The sequence below is a fragment of the Mobula birostris genome, chromosome 7 (assembly GCF_030028105.1).
Source record: "Mobula birostris isolate sMobBir1 chromosome 7, sMobBir1.hap1, whole genome shotgun sequence".
In the NCBI taxonomy this organism is placed as follows: Eukaryota; Metazoa; Chordata; class Chondrichthyes; order Myliobatiformes; family Myliobatidae; genus Mobula; species Mobula birostris.
This window is the reverse complement of record NC_092376.1, coordinates 133,614,834-133,635,690: the sequence shown is the minus strand read 5'-3', so window position 1 is coordinate 133,635,690 and position 20,857 is coordinate 133,614,834. Positions and strand designations below refer to the sequence as shown.

The window sequence follows — 20,857 nt, the reverse complement described above, 5'->3', positions numbered from 1 at the left end:
TGCTTTTGTTCTTATGTCTAATATGGCCACATTGTGTAAAGACACTAAGTTCTAAATCCAAGTTGAAAACGGAGACACCTCTTTCTTCCTTATTAGGGAGAGAGAGAGCCTGTGGTATGTTGAATACCGGTTGAACAATGAAGTCTTTGGAGTACTGCAAGTCTGTGTCTTTACTGTTGCTTTGTTCACACTTGAGTGCTGAGTGGTGGGTGCTGACGAGCTTTGTTTTTGCTGGTGGGGGGGAGGGGGGGTTGTTGCTTGCTGTCGCTTACATGCTGGGGGGAAACATTGGGGTTCCAAAATTTGACTGTTGTTCATTTTTTGGGGGCACTCCTCTGTTTTTGTGGATGGTAGCAAAGAAAAAGCATTTCAGGATGTATATCGTATACATTTCTCTGACATTAAATTGTACCTTTGAAATCTTACCTCTATATTGATAACAACACTGACATTTGTTGAAAGGGAAGGAACACCTAAATCATATGCTTCCACAATTAGAGTGATTTTTCCATCAAGAGATGGGTTTATGCCTTCTCGATCAATAGCTCCGACTGAATGAAGAACACCCGTGAGGGGATCAATGGTAAAATTATTTTGGTAGTCACCACCAACTATAGCGTATTGCACTCTGCTGTTATTGGTACCTTCTTCATCATTGTCAATAGCCTGAAAACAAAATTAAAAGAAATCAATCCCTGTATTTGCCATTCCAATTGTCTTCTCTTTAATGATTAATTCTTCAACCACAAGGCATGTGAGACTGAGTTGGTAATCATTTTATCACCTTCTAATGTTCTCGCTCTCCCCCTTACCAGGTAGTATTCTGTTAATGTCTGAGTTTTGATTGGGCCGTAACAAAATAGAATGGATTGAACACATAGACTGTGTCAATTCCTAAAGAGTGACTAGCACATGATCGTTGCTTTTCAGGTAGCAATACGTAATTGTGTCAGTTTTTTTTACAATTGCAAGAAAAAAGTCACAACTGTACAGTGGCATATCTAAGGTATGGCAGGTATGGCACGTGCCCTGGGCACCACTTGAAGGGGGGGGCACCACTGAGCAGTTTCTATTAAAGTCAGACAAGCCATCCTCGGATAGTGAAAAAAGAATTTTCTTCAGGTGTATGATCTGTCTTTGATTATCATGGGTGAGAAGCACTAGGATGGCCTTATTTCAGAGCATTGTGTAAGAAGACCATGAAACGTTTCTTCACGAAGAAGAAGGAAAATGGAGCTGAAGGATGGAAGAGATGAAATTTGGAGGCCAAGAAGTCAAGCAAGTTCTTCATGCCCTTCTTTGAAAAGCCCGGAACAAGTAGTTCGACACATTCCATGGAGTGTCCTGTGCCTGCTACAAGTTTGTTAGAGTCCGAAGGTGGATCAAGTACAAAGGTGTCACAAGCCAAGGAGGAAGTCAAGTCAGATAAACCCAAGTATGATGAGATTAAGAGTAATGTTGCCACAGAGAATGTGGACATGACTGGAAGTGAAGACGATGGTGGTGGTCGTGATATTGAGTTTATTGATGAGACTTTACTTGACAAGAATTAACCTGACGACACTGAACCTAGTGAACTGGGTGGTGTCAAAGAGCCTCGAACTGTCAAACCAGAAGTGATTGAACAGCATGACATTGGACTTCTGAAGTTCGACAAGGATACTGGAAAAGCAATTCTGCCTGATGCATTGAGAAGAGAAATAATAAAGCTGGGTTCGAAGCATTTCCAGAACAGTGAGGGGCCTTTCCTACCAACAAATAACCGCTCAATGAACAAAACTTGGTTCAAGGGGAAATTGGGAAATGGTCGTGGTGAGGAAGTGACTTGGTCATGGCTCGTCTATCCCCCTTCTAAAAAGTCTGCATTTTATATCTGTTGTCTTCTCTATCTCCGGTCAGACCATCAATCCTCATTGGAGCAGGAAAGTGGATTCAGCCAGTGGAAAGCACCTGAAAGGATTAGTGTTCATGAAAATGCCAAGAATCATTGGGAATGCTTCACACAGTGGAAAGAAATGGAAAGAAATTTAGCTGAAAACAGAGGAATTATTGATGCAGTATTTCAATCACAGATTGAGAAGGAAAAGCATAAGTGGCGTGATATATTGACGAGAAGCCTTCACTGCATAAAATTCCTTGCGACTCAGAACCTAGCTTTGCGAGGACACGGAGTCACTTCAACTAGACAATGACTCCAGTGAGGGAAATTTCCTTATCTTACTGAAACTACTGGCCATCGTTGATCCTGTCATAAAGGAACACCTCACTCATTTGGAAAGTCATCCTAGATCCACATCTTATCTTTCACCGGGTGTCCAGAACGAATTCATCCACATGATGGCATCCACTGTTCACCAGAGTTTACTGAGAAGCATTCGTAAAGCCAAGTACAATAGTCTCATGTTTGACTCGACTCCTGATCAGGCACACCGTGAGCAGATGTCAGAAGTAGTGAGGTATACGGAAGTTGATTTTGAGAGGAAAACAGTCCGTGTTAGAGAGTCCTTCCTTAGTTTTATCCAGGTACTTTGGATCTGTCTTCACTAGGGAAGACACAAACAATCTCCCAGATGTAATAGTGGCTGGAGGAACTGAAGGGGTAACGGAGGAACTGAAGGAAATTCACATAAGGCAGAAAATGGTGTTGGATAGACTGATGGGACTGAAGGCTGATAAATCCCCAGGGCCTGATGGTCTGCACCCCAGGGCACTTAAGGAGGTGGCTCTAGAAATCATGGATGCATTGGTAATCATTTTCCAATGTTCTATTGATTCAGGATCAGTTCCTGACTGGAGGGTAGCTAATGTTATCCCACTTTTTAAGAAAGGACGGAGAGAGAAAACAGGGAATTATAGACCAGTTAGCCTGACATCAGTGGTGGGGAAGATGCTGGAGTCAATTATAAAGGATAAAATAGCGGCACATTTGGATAGCAGTAATAGGATCGGTCCGAGTCAGCATGGATTTATGAAGGGGAAATCATGACTGACTAATCTTCTGGAATTTTTTGGGGATGTAATTATGAAAATGGACAAGGGAGAGCCAGTGGATGTAGTGTACCTGGACTTTCAGAAAGCCTTTGATAAGGTCCCACATAGGAGATTAGTGGGCAAAATTAGGGCACTTGGTATTGGGGTAGGGTACTGACATGGATAGAAAATTGGTTGGCAGACAGGAAACAAAGAGTAGGGATTAATGGGTCCCTTTCAGAATGGCAGGCGGTGACTGGTGGTTTACCGCAAGGCTCGGTGCTGGGACCGCAGCTATTTACAAAACACATTAATGATTTAGTTGAAGGGATTAAAGGTAACATTTTCAAATTTACAGATGAGACAAAGCTGGGTGGCAGTGTGAAATGTGCGGAGGATGTTGTGATAATGCAGGATGATTTGGACAGGTTGGGTGAGTGGGCAGATGCATGGCAGATGCAGTTTAATGTGGATAAATGTAAGGTTATCCACTTTGGTGGCAAGAGCACGAAGGCAGATTACTATTTGAATGGTGACAGTCACAACACGCTGGAGGAACTCAGCAGGTCGGGCAGCATCTGTGGAAACGATCCGTCAAAGTTTTGGGCCGGAACCCTTCGTCAGGACTGAAGAGGGAAGGGGCAGAGGCCCTATAAAGAAGGTGGGGGGAGGGTGGGAAGGAGAACGCTGGTAGGTTCCAGGTGAAAAACCAATAAGGGGAAAGATAAGGGGGTGGGGGAGGGGAAGCAGGGAGGTGATAGGCAGGAAAGGTGAAGAAGGAATAGGGGAAAACACAATGGGCAGTAGAAGGAGGCGGAACCATGAGGGAGGTGATAGGCAGCTGGAGGAGGGGGCAGAGTGAAATAGGGATAGGGGAAGGGAGGGGGAGGGAATTACCGGAAGTTGGAGAATTGTATGTTCATACCATGGGGCTGGAGACTACCTAGACAGTATATGAGGTGTTGCTCCTCCAACCTGAGTTTAGCCTCATCATGGCAGTAGAGGAGGCCATGTATGGACATATCTGAATGGGAATGGGAAGCAGAGTTGAAGTGGGTGGCAACCGGGAGATCCTGTCTGTTGTGGCGGACGGAGTGGAGGTGCTCGATGAAGCCATTCACCAATCTGCGCCGAGTTTCACCGATGTAGAGGAGACCACACCGGGAGCACCGGATGCAATAGATGACCCCAACAGACTCACAAGTGAAGTGTTGCCTCACCTGGAAGGACTGTTTGGGGCCCTGAATGGTGGCAAGAGAGGAAGTGTAGGGACAGGTGTAGCACTTACGCTTACAGGGATAAGTGCCGGGTGGGAGATCCGTGGGGAGGGATGTGTGGATCAGGGAGTCACGGAGGGACCAATCCCTGCAGAAAGCGGAGAGGGGTGGAGAGGGAAAGATGGGCTTAGTGGTGGGGTCCTGTTGAAGGTGACGGAAGTTGCGGAGGATAATGTGCTGGATCCAGAGGCCAGAGTGTTGCTTTGACCCCAGCACTGCAGAGTATTTTGTGTTTACTACTTGAATGGTGTCAAGTTATGAAACGGGGATGTACAACGAGATCTAAGTGTCCTTGTTCATCGGTCACTGAAAGTAAGCATGCAGGTACAGCAGGCAGTGAAGAAAGCTAATGGCATGTTGGCCTTCATAACAAGGGAAGTTGAGTATAGGAGCAAAGAGGTCCTTCTGCAGTTGTACAGGGCCCTGGTGCTACCATACCTGGAGTATTGTGTACAGTTTTGGTCTCCAAATTTGAGGAAGGACATTCTAGCTATTGAGGGAGTGCAGAGTAGGTTTACGAGGTTAATTCCCGGGATGGCGGGACTGTCACATGTTGAAAGATTGGAGCGACTGGGTTTGTATACACTGGAATTTAAAAGGATGATTGAAACATATAAGATTATTAAGGGATTGGACGCGCTAGAGGCAGGAAACATGTTCCCGATGTTGGGGGAGTCCAGAACCAAAGGCCACAATTTGAGAATAAGGGGTAGAACATTTAGAACGGAGTTGAGGAGAACTTTTTCACCCAGAGGGTTGTGGTTCTGTGGAATGCTCTGCCTCAGAAGGCAGTGGAGGCCAATTCTCTAGATGCTTTCAAGAAAGAGTTAGATACTCTTAATGATAGCAGAGTCAAGGGATATGGGGAGAAGGCAGGAATGGGGTACTGATTGTGGATGATCAGCCATGATCACAGTGAATGGTGGTGCTGGCTCGAAGGGCCAAATGGCCTACTCCTGCACCTATTGTCTATAAGCCATAAGGATGCTGAGAGCTTGGTTGAAGACATCTTGAAACAGCTAGAGAAGGACGAAATGGAGCTACAAGATTGCCGGTCACAATGCTATGACAACGCTGCTGTGATTGCTGGACACAGAAGTGGTGTTCATCAAAGAATAAGTGAGAAAAACAACCTGGCAGTGTCTGTGAATCGCAACAATCACTCACTCAACTTGGTGGGTGTACATGCAGCCAAGCAGGATACAATGATGGTCACGGTTTTTGGAACCATCGAAGTTCTCTACGTGTTTTTCTCTCATTCAACACAGCGCAGGGAAAAACTCAAAAACGTCGTGCCTGTGGTTGTTAAGTCAGAGTCCAAAACCAGGTGGAGTGCAAGGACGGAAGCAGTGAAGCTGATCAACAAGTACCTTGAGAAGATACTTCAAGTTCTCCAGGACATGGTAGACAATGAAAACGAGACCAGTGAAACAAGAAGTGATGCAAGGCAACTGTACAACCGCATGTTGAGTTACGATTTTCTGATTTTTCTAGGATTTTGGAACAAGGTACTCATTCGCATTGACCGTATTCAAAAGAGGCTCAGGATCCTAGCATGAACTTCCACGATGCTGCCCCGGATTTGAAAGCCCTCCGAGATCATTTTTATGATGAAAGAGAAGTGTTGGTCAGTGAGTCACTCGAGGAAGGAGTCGGTCTCTGTCAAGAATGGAATATTGAAGTTGAAAGACGTCTTGAAACAAATGGCTGATGAGAACTCGAGAGACACTGGGTTAACAGCTAAGGAGGAAATGGAAAGAGTCATGAGGGGAACACTCGACCGTCTTCACAGAGAAATGGATGAAAGGTTTGCTTGTTTGCACGACACTGATGCCAAGTTTGGGCTCCTTCTCGATATCGAGGGACTGTGTTATGGCACCCACAGTAATGACCTAAAGAAGAAGTGCGAAAATTTGAGCGAATTGTACAGCACTGATGTTGATGGACAGCAGCTGTATGAAGAAATTTTGGATTGCAGAATGTTGCTATCAAGGCGGGTCAACATGAAAATATAAAGACCTGAAGAGCTTCTTGAATTTATTGTTCAGTATGGAGATGAAAGCATCTTCCCCAATCTTCACATTGCTATTCAGATAATGCTAACCATTGCAGTTTCCATCGCCAGCTGTGAGGGATCATTCAGCAAGTTAAAACCAATACTTTCGTATTTGAGAGCCTCCATAGGTCAAGGCAGACTCTGTGATCTTGCTCTGCTGAGTGCAGAAAGAGAAGAAACTGAAAAAACTGACTTTGATCACATCATAGACCAATTTGCATCAGTGAAAGCAAGGAAGGTGCAGTTATAATTTTCATGTAGTGCCATAATTTGTTAATTAAAAGATTAACAAGCTTGACTTGTATTTTTGAGCTGATATTATGGTAAAGTTATCTAAAAAATGGGTGTCAGATGTTTGGACAGGGGCTCAATTTCAGTGCTTGCCGTAGGCGCTATTTTCCGTAGATACGCCCCTGCAACTGTACAATGAATATGTTTAAATCAGATACTATGTAAAATCTATTAATGAACATTAATTGTCAGCAGAATTGGTTAATAATCCCTACAGAAATCTACATAGTGTGGGAACTGACAAGCAGAGCATTTCCAGCAATTCTTAACAGATTTATAGAATCTCCAGAGTTTTGTTTTTTGACATTAACATTAAAAGGATTTGCTCTATTTAGTTTGGGGATTAGAGAGGCATCCGGCTTTTTGATGCTTGACGATGAGTTTTCAAAATTAAAATTATACTCTTCTCCAATACTAACCCCACTCAATATGAACAGCAAGAACAAAAAAAATAGAACTTGACCTACCTCAATTTTAATGTTTAATTCATTTACTTTGTCTTCTGTGATGTATGCGCTGTAAGAATCTCTTGTCATTTCCGGTGGGAAATCATTTATATCTTCCAGAGCAATTTCAACCGAAGTAGTACCTGTAAAGTTCCCACCGTCGGTTGCTTGAAGGGTAATGTAATAAGTGGGACGTCTCTCTCTATCAATTGCTGTGCTATTCCCAACTGTGATGACACCTGTACTGCTGTTGACTTTAAATTCATATCTTGCATATAATAAAAAGAAACAAGTTATATTTCAGCAGTCAGAATTTCACTTGCATTAATTTTGCACTATGGAAGTTATACAAAGTGCCCTCTAGCAATATTTCTCATACTTCAGCTTTGAATTTCCAAAATTCTAAAACTATGCAAGTTCGGAGTGGAGTGTACAGGATCCCACCTTCTGCTCTGCACCCGTCATATCCCCACTTAAATGAAAGGAGTAGTACAGTATATATATTGGGCAGATACCCACTGCAATATCTGCACTACAGAAGAGTTGGTGTGGCTGGAGGAGTGGTACATGATGTAGAGGTTCAATTTCCATGGGGTGGTGGATTAAAACTGAATTAAGAAAGAATTGCACCACTGGAACTGGGTCTATTTGGGATTTAGGACAATTGATCAACTTTAGATTGATAATTAAGAGCAAAAAAAATAGGTGGGAAAGTATTACTAATAAGTAGTTCTAAGAGGCAAAGCAAATGCAGAGCTCTTACTTTCAAGTATTTACAAATTCATTTTAGAAAGTCACAATTAAGTCTTTACACACTATATTTTCCAACAGCACATTAGAGACCAGAGCTATCCTAAAAATGAGAACATTTGTCCTCACATCATCCCCAAGTCTTTTGCCAATCACTCTAAGTCCATGCTTTTTGATCTATGACCACTTTGTGAATGAGAAATGTTCATCCCTAATTACCTTATTTGAACCCATAAAGATTTTGCACACCTCTGTGCATTGCTCTCTGGACATTTTCTGCTTCAAAGAGAAGAGCCACAAGTCTCCGCCCTGTCCTTCTAACAGAATTACTCCATTCCTATAAATATTCTAATAAATGTTTTTTGCACTCTTGTAGAATCTTTACATGCTTTCAAAAATACAGAAATCAGTCCTGGAAACAATTATAGGCAAACAAGTGCTTAATGGAAGTTCAGCATATTCTTACAATTACAAATTAGGAATTTGAGCCCTTAACATCTACGCAAGTATTTTGTCTTTGTTCTCAAATTTACATCTTCCATTCCATATAATGTTGAATAGATCAAGATCAAGTATCCCAATAGTGTTCTCTTATCTCTTATCAGTAAGCACGGTTTATAAACCTTCTAATGGACGTTGATTGACCGACGCTGTATTTACAATAAAACAACTACTTAATGGTCAATTTTAACTGTGCTCATTGAGCAAATATTTTGTCAGTGCACCTGTCATACCACTCTAGCTTACTTTTTAAATAGTTAAAAGCAACTCTTCAATTTTTACAGGGAAGCACAGCACCAATGACTTGCATGCCTCCGAGCTGTGAATCATGAATACTGATTGACTCATTTCTAGTTAAATCATTGAGGTCAATTGCAAAACTTGTTAATTCTGAATCATGGTAAGAAGAAGCTGATAAATGACCACATACATGCTTGCTGGTAACAGGCTATATGTAATTTCACCAAAGATGCCCTCATCAAGATCATCAGCCTATGAAAAAAATGAAACAAAAGAATATTAAAGTTATCAAAAACAGCTACATATCATTTTGCTAATATCTGTATTCAACAGGTTTTGCAACAGGTGGAGAGTTGCCTCTAATTTTTCATTGTGAATTGAAACATTTTTTAGTTAACACAATAAACTGGATCACACATGCTTATGGATTAATTATGAAAATAATGACCAAGTGCTTGGCAGCAGGAAAAAACAAAACTACTCAACCTCAAACACCCAAAACCACACACCGCTATATGCGCTGTTCAGAAGGATCTTTAACGATTTGCAAGTTGGTGATGATTCAAGATGGTTCTCTGCATTAATTCATTGGTATGAAGTAAATTTTGCCACACCTTTGAGAATGCTACAGTTGGGCTTAGAATCTCCAGTTAATGCAAAGTAAACAGTGGTCACAGATAATTTCAAAGGCTGTCTGTAAGTAGTTGTGAGTTATAAACATCCAGGCTGGCCTCTTGGTGTCCTGATTACCTCACGTATCCGCAAGAATCCAGCCAGTTCAGCTTTTGAAGGTATGACATCCATTAAATACCTGACATAGATGTGTACAGCTTCCTGTAGAAAGCTATATTTCTCTCAAGTAGAAATACATGATAATGCAGCCGGGGCAGTTTTCATAGCCTCAGCGTCATGGAGAGAGGAGTGACCATCACGGACAGCAAGCAAAATTAGCTCTTGCCTCGATCCAGACACCCTGTCTTTTCAGCCTATCTGGGCCGGTGTTTAAATTGACCAAACAACGGAACAGCGAAAGGTTCTGGTGCCCTGGAGTGAGTAGTGAACATTGGAGAGAACGAGCGAAATTTGCTCTCGTCTCCGATCTGGTCTGGTGTTTAAATTGTTTAAACAGCCGATCGTACCTCACACTAGGTCCCAGACACTGCAAAGGGCTCGAGCCTAGAACACATCACCCAGCAACTTGCTCCAGCCCAGATTTTGCCACCCATCCCGAAGCCGCTCTCAAGCTCTTCAAATCAGCTCAGCTCTCAAAGTGATCCAACATCACTCCTGGGCCAGTTGTATGGGCATCGGAACTCCTCTGCTCCGGCCCCAGCTTCTCCTCTCCGAATGGCTCACTTCATCTGCATTGATTCTGCAACACACCATCTCAGCTCATCCTCTGAACTCGCCTCGCCATCGTTTGCCCCTTCACTGTTTGTGGTGGTAACTTAACAAATTTTACCTCAGAAAAGGTGTTTTTAGTGATGTTTTAGTCAAATTTTTTGCCTTTCTAACCACTAGTGAGCTGCACACATTCAGTCATGCCATCTTAACCGGACAATGAAAAGAGAGACTTCGTTTGTAGACCTTGTGTCAAATATATCCTTTTCTGAAGTGCAATGCTGCCATTAGATTCTTTCTTGTATGCAGGTGAGTCAAAAGAAAATAATTCTCTACATGCATCTCCAATTAAAGTCTAGCCATTCATCCTGAAGTTGCCACTCTACAGTTGCACAAATACCAAATATTGCGAAGTTTTCATGGACACCAGCTAACTGAAAGTGGGCAAGTCTAAAAGAACTGAACTTGAGTACACATACATAGATTAATGGTCTCAGCACTTCCCTCAATATTTGCTCAGAAAAGTGTTATCTATAAACTTCTATCAGGTCTCTGCTCAACCTCTGACACTCCAGAGAAAACAACCCAAGTTTGTCCATCCTCTCCTTACAGTTCCTGCTATCTAATCCGGGTAAGCCTCTTCTGCTCCTTAAGCCTTCACATCCTTCCTATGCGATCTCTTGTGAGGCAGAAGAGAACACCACTTTTAAAATGTGATACTCAGAGAGTTTCCAGAATAAATGCCAACAGAATGTTGACCATAAACTTGCCTACTACATATAAATATATACATATATAGTTGTGTGGTTGTATTTTTACTAATATTCTATATGTGCTTGTGTATTCAAGGACTGGCCTTAAAGCCACAGTATTGCCTAATGGACATTGGGGCCAGTCGACAGATAATGGGCTGGGGGTCTGGACTATATTCTGCATCGTTATATTTCACTGACATTCGATATGGGTTTGTTGATTTGTACATGTGAGGACTGGGCATCAAGCTGCTGCATCACAGTGGGTGGGAGGAGTGGGTACTCTTATTATGCGATTGTGCTCTTATGTATGCTTACTGTGTGTGACTGATGGTAAGGTGTCTTTGCACCTTGACCCCATAGTAACACTGTATTGTTTGGTTGTATTCATAAGTATTCCTGCATGGTTAAATGACAATTAAACTTGAATAGAATTGAATTGAATAAAAGTCCTCTTCAAGCACAGAAAAATGAAATGGTTGTCAATCAGTCAGTGAACAAAGATAAGGGGTTAAGATTTTGAGCAGTACTCGTAAACCTTTTCATTGCTACTGCTCAGTGGAGTGCTGTCAGCTAAAATAACATTAAATACTATTAAATAAGTAATAGAAGACAATTTAATAAGTAATCAGAGGTTTAATTATCTTCAGAACCATTGCTCATAACAGCACACTAACGGGTGTTGTAGCTCAGTGTTTTATTTCAGCCAGCTCAGAAACTCTCTAGTACCTCATGAATGCAGGGAAAAAAGTCCCCATGATATTAATTGGGGTGTTTGCATATAATTTTAGAAATGTGGAAAGTTTTAGAAATATGCAAAGTGATACATCTTATCCACAACATCCTGAAAAGGGAGGGTGAGCAGCCAGAAGTTGTGGTACATATTGGTGGCAATAACATAGGCGGGAAAAGGGAGGAGGTCCTGAAAAAAGAATATAGGGAGTTAGGAAGGAAGCTGAGAAGCAGGACCTCAAGGGTAGTAATCTCGAGTTTGATGCCTGTGCCACACGGTAGTGAGGGTAGGAATAGAACGAGGTGGAAGATAAATGCATGGCTGAAGAATTAGAGCAGAAGGTAAGGATTCAGATTGCTGAATAATTGGGACCTCTTCTGGGGCAGGTGCGATCTGTAGAAAAGGGACAGGTTGCACTTGAATCTGAGGGGGACCAATATTCTTATGGTCCAATTTACTAGAGCTGTTGTAATGGTTTAAACTAACATGGCAGTAGGATAGGAACCAGTATGATAGAGCTGAGGATGAGCCAGCAGGTTTACAAGCAGATGGTGGGTGTAACACGAATGTTAGGAAGGACAAGCTTAGGATTGGGTACAAATGTAGATGGAGCAAAGAGCTAAATTGTACCACAGAGCCAAAATTCAAAAGGATGAAGAATGCAGGACTGAAGGTGCTGTATTTAAATGCGGGTAGCATTCGCAATAAGGTGGACAAACCCGTGGCACAATTAGAGATTGGTCGGTATGATGTGGGCATCACTGAGTTGTGGCTGAAAGAAGGCCATAGTTAGGAACTTAACATCAAAGGATATACTTTGTATCGAAATGACAGACAAGAGGCATAGGCAGTGGTGTGGCTCCGTTGGTAAGAGATGGAATTATCTTTAGAAAGGGGTGACATAGGGTCAGAGAATGTTGAATCTTTGTGGGTGGAGTGAAGGAATTGCAAGCGTGAAAGAAACATTATGGGAATCATGTACAGGCCTCCAAATAGTGCGTTCGGGATTGCAAAGGGAATTGGAAAAAGACGTAATAAATGTAATGATACAATTGTATGAGGGACTTCAATATGCAAGGGGGTTGGGAAAATCAGGCTGGTGTCAGGTCACAAGACAGGGAATTTGTTGAATGCTTACGAGGTGGCTTTTTAGAGCAGCTTGTGCTTGAGCCTACTCGGTGAAAGGCTATCTTAGACTGGGTGTTGTGTAATAACTCAGATCTTATTAGGGAGCTCAACGTAAAGAAACCCTTAGGAGGCAATGATCATAATATGAGTTAATTCATACTGCAATTTGAGAGAGAGAAGCATAACTCATGTGTATCCGTATCTCAATGGAATAAAGGAAATTATAGAGACATGAGAGAGGAGCTTGCCCAGGTCGATTGGAGGGGTATACAGGTGAGAATGATGGCAGAGTAAAGATGGCTGAAGTTGCTGGGAATAGTTCACAAGGTGCAGGATAGATCTGTCCCAGAGAGGAGGAAGTTCTCAAATGGCAGGGGTAGGCATCCATGACTGACACAGGAAGTTAAAGACTGCATAAAAGTCAAGGATAGGGCACATACGGTAGCAAAAGTGAGTGGGAAGTTGGATGATTGGGATGGCTTTAAAATCCAAAAAAAGGCAACTAAAAAGCTACAAGAAGGGAGAAAATGAAATATGAGGGCAGACTAGCCAATAATATAAAGCAGGATACCAAAAGTTTTTTTCAGTTTTATAAAGAGTAAAATGGAGATGAGAGTTGATATTTATCCACTGGGAAATGATGCTGGTGAGGTAGTAATGAGGGACAAAGAAATGGCAGATGAATGTAATTGGTAATGGGTACTCTGTCTTCACTGTGGAAGACACTAGCAGTGTGCCAGAGGTCTGTGAGTGTCAGGGAGCAGGAGTGAGTGACATTGCTATTACAAAGGAAAAAGTGCTAGGCAAACTCAAAGATCTTAAGATGGATAAGTCACCTGGGCCACATGGACTACAACCCAGAGTCCTGAGAGAGGTTGCTGAAGAGATAACAGATGCATTGGTCATGATCTTGCAAGAATCACTTGATTCTGGCATGGACCCAGAGGGCTGGCAGATTGCAAATGTTATTCCACACTTTAAGAAGGGAGGAAGGCAAAAGGAAGGAAATTATAGGCCAGTTAGCTTAACCACAGTGGCTGGGAAAGTGTTGGAATCTATTATTAAGGATGAGGCTTCGAGGTACTTTGAGACTAATGACAAAGTAAGTCAGTCATCATAGTTTCTGAAAAGGGAAATCTTACCTGACAAATCTGTTAGAGTTCTTCAAGGAAGTAACAAGCAAGATAGTCAAAGGAGAGGTAGTGGATGTCATTTGCTTGGATTTTCAGAAGACATTTGATAAGGTGCCACACATGAGGCTGCTTAACAACATAAAATCCCGTGGTGTTACAGGAAAGATACTGGCATGGATAGCGGAAGGCTGACAGGCAGGAGGCAGCGAGTGGGAATAAAAGGCGCCTTTTCTGTTTGGCTGTCAGTGACTAGTGGTGATCCTGAAGAGCCAGCATCAGGACCGCTACTTTTCACATTGTTTGTCAATGATTTAGATAATAGAATTGATAGCTTTGAGACAAAGTTTGCGGATAATACGAAGATAGGTGGAGAGGTAGGTAGTACTGAGGAAGCAATATGATTGCAGCAGGACATAGCATATTGGAAGAACGGGCAAAACAGTGGGAGATACAGTGCTGGGAAATGTATGATAATGCATTTTGGTAAAAGGAACAATAGCGTGTACTATTATCTAAATGAGGAGAAGGTTCAAAAATTAGTGGTGCAGAGGAACTTAGGATTCCTCGTGCAAGACTCCCAGAGGTCAATTTACAGGTTGAGTCTGTGGTGAAGAAGGCAAATGCAATGTTGGCATTTATTTCAAGTGGAATAGAATATAAATGCAGGGAGATAATGTTGAGGTTTTATAAGACACTAGTCAGGCTGCACTTGATGTATTGTCAATAGTTTTGGGCCCCATATCTCAGAAAGGATGTGTTGCCATTGGAGAGAATCCAGAGAAGGTTCACGAGGATGATTCTGGGAATGGAGGGATTAACATATGAAGAGCATTTGGCAGCTTTGGGTCTGTACTCACTGGGATTTAGAAGAATGTGTGGGGATCTCATTGAGACCTACTGAATGTTGAAAGGTTGAGTGGATGTCGAGAGGATGTTCTCTATGGTGCAGATATCCTGAACCAGAGGGCACAGCCTCAAAATTGAGGGGCGGCCCTTTAGAACAGATAGTTTCCTGATGGGTCAGGGCATCAAAGGATATGTCGAGAAGGCAGGTGTATGGAGTTGAGTGGGATCTGGGATCAGCCATGAAGGAATGGCGAAGCAGACTCAATGGGCTGAGTGGCTTAATTCTGTTAATTATGGTCTTATGGTTTATTGAGCTTTCCCAGCAGTTAGATTGGAATTGTCAGCACTGAACTGTCCAGGACTTGCCTAAATACCCTTTTAGTATGGAAATCTAGAAATGACTGAGTGTACATGTGCTGCATCCAGAAACAGAGGTTTATATTGTTAGGTTTGCCTTGGAATCACCTTTCAGATCCTGCATCAGATCAGACTGCATTAGGTCCTGCTTGAGGATCCATGGTTTCAGTAGGGAGTGCAGAATTGTGTATTAACATGGAAAGCTCTAGTTCAATACTTTTAATTATCTTCTTTATGGGCTTCTAAATAACTCCATACTTTTTTTTTAACTCCAACTACAATATTAATAGTTCTAAACTATCCTTGAATTTAAGGGTACTTGAAACTATTACATTTACTCAAGCTTACACAACTGAAAAAGTTCTACACAGCTTTTCAGATTACAAAAGCACGTTGCTGGTTTCTCAAGGATGGGAGCACAACTGTAAGCTGAGTAAGCTGACCAAGGGGCAAAAGTTGTTCATACCTCACTGCTGGACTCAGCGCCAGCAAAGAACACATCATGCATTCAGCCCAGTTAAGAAAGGGAACGTAGAACCAGAGGGGAAATGTGGCAATATGTCTTGCCTAGCAAGAATCATTCCAACACTTCAGCTCAGGGTCATTAATAGTAAAATAGAGCCTACCACAACTGTTCCAACTGCAGTTCCAACACTTGCATGTTCTTTCACAGACAGCATATATGTCTGGAATGGGAACTTTGGACTGTGATCATTTATGTCCAAAATATTGATAGTCACATTAACTCTCGAGCAACAATTGGCATGATTGCTTGTATCATTTGCAACAATCTAGGAAAGAATTTCAAGACATTATTATTGAATCTTTGCATTTAACAAAGGATTTGAATCAAAAGTATTTTTAGCTAAATCCTACCAAAATAACCATTAATAGATAATAAGTTTAGATTTCCATTCATTCATTCATGCCAGCTCTGGCATTCAATAAAATCATAGCTTATCTCCAACCTTAATGTCATTTACCTACATTAGTCCCAGATACCTTGAATTCCCCGAAGCAAAATTTGCGAGGAAGTGGAGGATTAAAAATCATCCTTGATAGATTCCAGAATTGATAATAGTGGGGAGGAGACAGAACGGTTGGTGGAAGAAATACCATTGCTGGAACTGCTGTAGCTATGATTGGTAAGCGAGGATAGCCTCACAACGTAGAACATAGTGGCCAGGAATTGGAATGGGAAGGTATAATCAGCTTTGTAGTGCAATAGTGTGTCAATGACGCACAATGGAAGATGATTGGCTTTAGGTGAAATAAAAGTCATTCCAACCCTCATCCTGTTCAATTTACTACTTGCTTCCGATCTACTTTCAATCTATCATTATTCCATCTCCAAGGAATTTTAACAGTCGTTCCTGCCTCAGCTCCTCTGACCTTGTTTAAAAAAAGTTTGTGATCTTACTGTTGAAACAAATCTTACCTCAATATTTATAAACTTCAGTTGCTCATAGTCAATGACTCGTGAATTTTGTACAATTATTTGTACCATTCCTTCATTTATAATCTCTTTTGGGGAGACACTAAAAGCATTTGCATATTTTCCATCCAAGTACAGCATGAAGGTTCCATTAGCACCCTGTGGTTGTACACATGACAAACAAAGTTGTAAGTATATACAGATATGACCGATGTGGGACAAAATCAGTTAGGATTTTCAACTCAGAGTTATAATTCAAATATATATTTTCTCATTGAAACAACACATGCACATTCCAGGTCTGTAGAGAAGAATCTTCTTCAAAGATAATTCCAACCAAGGTTTCAGGCAGAAAGTTTACCTTTGAGGAATAGTACATGCTCCATTTGTTGCATCCAAGTTACTCCCTAATGATTGTGTCTCTAGTGATCTATCAGTTACACTGCTTAAGTTTAAAGACAACACCATGTCATTGGACTAGTCACCAGAGGTGACGAATCCCAGTGTCTTCAGAAAGTTAACAAGCAAGTGTCATCAAGTTATAGAACACTACAGCACAGAAACAGGCTCTTTGGCTCATCTAGGCTGTGTCAAACTATTAATCTGCCAAGTCCAATTGACCTGCACCCAAATTTCTCTAAAATGCTGAAAGTGACCCTGATCCATCATTTGCACTGGCAGCTCATCCACACTCTCACCACCCTCTGAAGGGTCTTGGCCTGAAACGTCGACTGCACCTCATCCTAGAGATGCTGCCTGGCCTGCTGCGTTCACCAGCAACTTTTATGTGTCTTGCTTGAATTTCCAGCATCTGCAGAATTCCTGTTGTTTGCAAATTTGCTGATTCAGTTTACTACCTTACCATCCAGATTGTTGATATAAATGACAAAGAACAATGGACCCAGCACCAATCTCTAAGGGTACGTCCACACTACGCTGGATAATTTTGAAAACGAAGCTTTTTCTCTTCATTTTGCCCGCCCGTCCACACTGAGCCGGCGTTTTCAGCCCCCGAAAACGGAGATTTTCGAAAACACTCTCCAGAGTGAAGAAATCTGAAAACGCTTAATATCCGTTATAGTGTGTACGGGGTAAACGAAGAGATTTAAAAACGCTGTCATGACAACACCACAGCAACAATGCTTTTTTCTGCTTCTGCTTGGTACTGCGCAAGCTGTTATAACGCGCAGTCGGTGTGAACGGTGTGAGAGTTAAATTGTAAAGTGAGCTTTTTTGACTATTTAAAAACGCTGTCATGACGTGCCGGAACAGATGTTCGTTGTTTTCTTGAACGCCACCACCTAACAATTTCAGAACAGACGGACAAGACTGAAGCCATAAGGGTTAGAAATGTACTCACCAAATACTTTGACCCACAGCTTACTGAATAAATAAGTATATTCACTTCGCCCTGTTTTCTGTCCTTGCTTGTATGAAGGTGGTTTACCTATTTATGCAAGTACTTCTCTGACAATAGATGTGTAACAGCCTAATGTAACATTGTATGGAAATACAAGATAACGCTGATGCAGACGTTTTATACATTTAACAAGATGCTTTATTAACACAACAGAGTTAGTCAGTTTTTCAATGTTCGTCATCAGCCAGGTCAGACTGTCCGTGAACTCCCTGTCGGTTGCCTCCATACGCTCCAGTATTTGTTTTTTTATATAAGTTTTAAGTCCTCCTGCGCGAGAGCCAAGAGCAATTCCTTCAAAGTTTCTCTAGTCTGTAACTGGACAAACATGCACTAAGTAAACCATTTCCTCTTAGCTTGTTTTCTGTGTGTCCTGCGCATGCCCAGTAGGAGGAGATTCGCCCAAATATCCGCCTAATGTGGACGGAGATATTTTGAAAAATGCTTAGTGTGGACGCCTGTTGTTTTTACTTGAAACCGGCGTTTTCAAAATTATCCGGCGTACTGTGTACGTAGCCTAAGGCGCACCACCAATCATAGGCCTCCATTCAGAGAAACAACCATCTACTACCGCTCTCTTGCTTCTCCCACAAAGCCAATATCTAATCCAATTTATTATCCCATTTTGACTGCCAAGCAACCAAACCTTCTTAGCCAACCTCCCATGCAACATCTTGTCAAGGGCCTTGTTAAAATCCATGTAGACAACATCCACTGCCTTTCATCATCTTTCCTGGTAACTTCCTCAAAAAATTCTATATGATTGGTTAGACACAACTTACCACACACAAATGCATGTAGACTATCCCTGATCATTCTCTGTCGATCTAAATGCTTACATATCCAGTCCCTTAGAATACCTTCCAATAACTTGGCAGCTACTCATAAGTCCCTGGCTTATTCTTAGAGCCTTTCTTAAACAACGGAAGAACATTTGATATCTTCCAGTCCTCCAGCACATCACCCATGGCTAAGTACTTTAAGATATCTTTGCTAGGGCCCCTGCAATTTATGCACTAGACTCCCATAAGGTCCGAGGGAACACTTTGTCAGGCCCAGGACATTTATCCACATTAATTTGCCTCATGATAGCAAACACCTCCTCCTCTGTAATCTGTATAGGGTCCACAACCTCACTACTGCTTTGTCTCACTTCTATGGACTCAATGTCCATCACCCAAGTAAATACAGATGCAAAAATCCATTTATGATGTCCCCCATGTCTTTGGGCTTTATGCAGAGATGACTACACTGATCTTCCAGAGGACCAATTTTGGCCCTTTCTATCTTTTTGCTCTTAATACATCTGTAAAAGCCCTTGGGATTCAATTAATCTGATTTAATCGAGCAATTACATGCATTTTTTGAGCCCTGCTGATTTCCTTCTTAATTGTTCTCTTGCATTCTTTATATCCTCAGTACCTCATTTACTCCATCTGGTCTATATCTTCTGTGCACCTCCTTCTTTTTCCTAACTGGAGCATCAATATCTCTTGAAAACCAAGGTTCCCTAAATCTGTTAGCCTTGCCTTTTACTCTGACATAAACATACAAACTTTTTACTCTCAAAATTTCATTTTTGAAGGCCTCCCACTTAACAAGTACACTTTTGCCAGAAATCAACTTGTCCAAATCCACATTTGCCAGATCCTTTTTAATACCATCCAAGTTGGCCTTTCTCCAACACAACACAAAGACCAGATCTATCCTTCTTCATAATTATCTTGAAACTAATGGCATTATGTTCATGAGATGCAAAGTGTTCTCCTACACAAACTTCTGTCACCTACCCTGTCTCATTCCCTAATAGGAGTTCTGCTATCACACTTTCTCTACTTGGGAACTCTATGTACTGATTAAGGAAACTTTCCTGAACACATTTGACAAACTCTATCCCATACAGCCTCCTTACAGTATGAGAGTCCCAGTCAATATGTGGAAGTCTAAATTTACCTATTATCACAACTTCATGTTTCTTGCAACAGTCTGCAACATCTCTCCAAATTTTCTCCTCTAAATCCCGCAGACTGTTGGGAGGTCTATAATATAATCCTATTAATGTGGTCATCCCTTTCTTATTCCTCAGTTCCAATGTGGCTGCTCACCATCCCACTTTAGAATGCTGTAGACTCAATCTGAGATGGCTTTGACCCTGGCATCTAATAAGCAACACACCATTCTGGGAATCTCATTCTCATCCACAGAACCTCTCATTCATTTCCCTAACCAATGAATCCCTATCACTACAGCTCGCCTCTTCTCTGAGCCACAGGAGCCAAACTCAGTATCAGAGGCCTGACCACTGTGGCTTTCCTCTGCTTCCTAAAGCTTTTTTAGGTATGTGAAAAGGAAAAAAATAGTTAAGACTAAAATTGGGCCCTTGAAGACAGAAGCAGGTGAATTTATTATGGGGAACAAGGAAATGGCAGACGAGTTGAACAGGTACTTTGGATTTGTCTTCACTAGGGAAGACACAAACAATCTCCCAGATGTAATAGTGGCCAAAAGACCTGGGGTAATGGATGAATTGAAGGAAATTTATATTAGGCAGGAAATGGTGTTGGATAGGCTGTTGGGTCTGAAGGCTGATAAGTCTCCGGGACCTGATGGTCTGCATCCCAGGGTACTTAAGGAGGTGGCTTTAGAAATCGTGGACACATTGGTAATCATTTTCCAATGTTCTATAGATTCAGGATCAGTTCCTGTGGATTGGAGGGTGGCTAATGTTGTCCCTCTCTTTAAGAAGGGAGGAAGAGAGAAAACAGGGAATTATAGACCGGTTAGCCTGACGTCGGTGGTGGGAAAGATGCTGGAGTCAATTATAAAAGACGAAATTACGACACATCTGGATAGTAGTAACAGGATTGGTCCAAGTCAGCATGTATTTACGAAGGGGAAATTGTGCTTGACTAATCTTCTGGAATTTTTTGAGAATGTAACTATGAAAATGGGCAAGGGAGAGCCAGTGGATGTAGTGTACCTGGACTTTCAGAAAGCCTTTGATAAAGTCCCACATAGGAGATTACTGGGCAAAATTAAGGCACATGGTATTGGGGGCAGAGTATTGACATGGATTGAAAATTGGCTGGCTGACAGAAAACAAAGAGTAGCGATTAATGGGTCCCTTTCGGAATGGCAGGCGGTGACCAGTGGGGTACCGCAGGGTTCAGTGCTGGGACCGCAG

General features: G+C 41.9%; 1 protein-coding gene across 3 annotated transcripts in view; it reads right to left on the bottom strand.

Moving 5' to 3' along the window:
- The window catches only part of cdhr2 (cadherin related family member 2), a 138,824-nt gene that overhangs the window by 52,049 nt on the left and 65,918 nt on the right, over positions 1 to 20,857 (bottom strand). For all 3 annotated transcript variants that reach the window (XM_072263783.1, XM_072263782.1, XM_072263784.1), the window contains 5 exons: positions 16,260 to 16,415; positions 15,448 to 15,612; positions 8,722 to 8,783; positions 7,062 to 7,308; positions 427 to 666 (listed from right to left, as the gene is read on the bottom strand). In XM_072263783.1, coding sequence (XP_072119884.1) covers positions 427 to 666; positions 7,062 to 7,308; positions 8,722 to 8,783; positions 15,448 to 15,612; positions 16,260 to 16,415 — 870 coding nt within the window. The remainder of the gene's footprint in view (positions 1 to 426; positions 667 to 7,061; positions 7,309 to 8,721; positions 8,784 to 15,447; positions 15,613 to 16,259; positions 16,416 to 20,857) is intronic.